The sequence below is a fragment of the Arachis stenosperma genome, chromosome 9, assembly GCF_014773155.1.
Source record: "Arachis stenosperma cultivar V10309 chromosome 9, arast.V10309.gnm1.PFL2, whole genome shotgun sequence".
Lineage (NCBI taxonomy): Eukaryota > Viridiplantae > Streptophyta > Magnoliopsida > Fabales > Fabaceae > Arachis > Arachis stenosperma.
The window spans coordinates 159103910-159106424 of NC_080385.1; the positions used below are offsets into that span (position 1 = coordinate 159103910).

General features: G+C 39.7%; 1 protein-coding gene across 1 annotated transcript; it reads right to left on the bottom strand.

The window, feature by feature from the left end:
- Window positions 1–655: 655 nt before the first annotated feature.
- LOC130951193 (F-box/kelch-repeat protein At3g23880-like) lies at window positions 656–1884 on the bottom strand. The gene has a single exon (XM_057879830.1). It carries the CDS (start codon window positions 1849–1851, stop codon window positions 688–690), a length of 1164 nt encoding a protein of 387 aa, XP_057735813.1. The 5' UTR covers window positions 1852–1884; the 3' UTR covers window positions 656–687.
- Between the last annotated feature and the right edge of the window lie 631 nt (window positions 1885–2515).

The following is a 2515-nucleotide window of genomic DNA, read 5'->3' on the forward strand; positions in this document are numbered from 1 at the left end:
ATATAAATGCAATTAGGATATTTCCAAGCAGCTTGATGCTATATAGATGTTCTGAGGACAAAAATGCCCTTTAAGGGCTCCAAAATAGACAAATTTAACAGCAAATAGAAAACAGAATTGAAGAGTGGATCAAAGTGATTAAAGGTTTAAAATCTAATAAGTGCATCTGTTGAAGAATGTTTAAAAACCTTAGTCAGTGGCTGATATTATCTTTGATGTTCTAGTAGATTGTCACCTATGTTGTATATATAACTATAAATATATTCAAGTCATACCATTATTTTAAATGTTAATGAGAGCTTCTCTTGCTGAATATATTTACTTGAAAGTTTTCCTTGTGCTCACCAATTTTTGAAACACAAAACAGAGTTCTCATGTTGAAGCTACATCTTATATTTAGTTTGTACTTTATGACTGGAAATTTTATGGAAGGTGGTGGCAAAAAGAGTAAGTGCCTGCATACCTAGGACCTTTGCTTTTGATTAATTGTCATGAATCCATGATTTAGGAATCCAATATTATGCATTAGATTATGTTTTCCAACAGTATGCATTAGATTATGCAGTAATGATAGAGATAGCCATTGGGGATAATCATATGGACAAAAAGTAGAGTCACCAAGTTGAGGTAAACAACAAAATAAAACAGAAAGTCATTAAGCAATAAACATGGAGTGACTTGATTTAATCAGTAGTGAAAACTTGGAAGACCTAAATGGGAGGGCGATACCAAGCTTTCATGGTAAACATAGCAGTCCTGATGACCTGCCATGTAAAGATTTCGTTGCGATTTTCGGCCATCATTTGCTTCAATAATAACTAAATTGAAAGATACATTATTATACGGACTGAAGAAAACAGCCAGAACGTCATCATTTTCCGTCATGTACATGGCTTTAAATGAATAACACGATAGAGTTTCTTGATCCCGCTTACTAAAGATGGTGATGAACTTAGTCCAAGACTCTTGGACTCCATAATCCTCCATCACCCAGAAGATCCAACGACCATACTTTTCCTTCAAACAAACACAAAGCCTGTCCCTCAACGCACCCACGGCAGGAACATAACGCTCGTCACTATTATCCATATCAGGCAGAGACAATGGGCAAAAATTCTCGTTGGCTAAGTCAAAGGAAAGGATCACCCATTCGAGAAAGTTGCTACGAGCCTGAGCTGCCCAATTTAGAGTGCCATACACAAAGGTCCCTATCGCCGGCTTGGGGTCGTAAGATGGGGGATCTTGCACGATGGTTGTCCGAGAATTCAAACCGAAAGTGTGAATTTTGTGGCCATATAGAAACTTGTAATTATGATGCACACGATCATAGCCAAAACCATACATGTTACCCGGTTGCGACTCAATTTTCAACCAATCGGATGCTGATCTGGTACAGGGATTCCACAATCTGATGGATTGCCGCAGATAACCGGTCATCCAGCGGAGGCAGATCAAGCCATTGCAGGAACCCAAGATATCCAGACCAACATCCATCTCGAAGAACCCATCTTCGTTAAGAGGGGAGGATGGGTTCGAAAATCGGATTTTGCGATCATCTGAAAAGCTATATATCAGTCGTGGGCGGGTGCTTGGATCTGCTCTTGACCAGTGAAGGTGGTCTCTGGCGAATTCGGGGTTGGAGATTAGTGCATTCCATGATTTGCACACAATCTTCAATTTCACAAGGGTACTCGCCGGAACCCTCACCAGGATCTCCTCGATCACCTCGCTCGGAAGGATGGGTGGCGCCTTCGTTGGAGAGAGGGGTTTCGGCCGCTTGTCAGTGGTTCCGAGAAGGTTTCCCCGCATTGTAACATTAACAGTAGTTAATATGGTGTTTGGATTTGGCATTTTTATACCTGTAACTTTGGACTCGGTCGAACATATTTTCATACACCCGTAATTAATTGCCTCCCTAAATCTTTCACCCACTTTTAGAAGGGAGATCTCAATAGCCATAAGATAAATGGATAGTTATCTATCACCAGAAGTGGAACTACTCTAATGGTGGTTTTTTCATCATCTATAAATACCTTATACTTAGGTACCTTTAAGTTTCAATACATCAGAAGAAACCTGCTTAATCTCTTACTGACTTAGGAATTGGAGTGTCTTGCAGGTACCACCCTCCACCTTTTCAAACACACAACTCGAACCACTATTTTACGGTTTATATTGTATTTAATTGAGTGATTTTTATCAAATTATTGCCCACTTATTCATATGATTTGCATGATTTTACAATTCTTTCCTAGTTTAGTTCTATGGTTGAAAACTTGCTTCTTAGAAATCTTTTAATTACGTATTTTAATTCTCCTTTATACCATTCGATGCCGTGATCCATGTGTTAAGTGTTTCAGGCTTCATAGGGCAGGAATGACTTAGAGAATGGAGAGGAAGCTTGCAAAAAGGAAAGGAGCACAAGAAATAAAAGAGACAATAAGCAAACAGCAACGCGCACGCATGGCTGACGCGTGCGCGCGATTTGGACAAAATCATAGCGACGCGCGTACGC

What these genes read in the sequence shown, in the direction of transcription:
- LOC130951193 (XM_057879830.1), bottom strand. Translation starts at nt 1,851, where the DNA reads ATGCCAAATCCAAACACCATATTAACTACTGTTAATGTTACAATGCGG.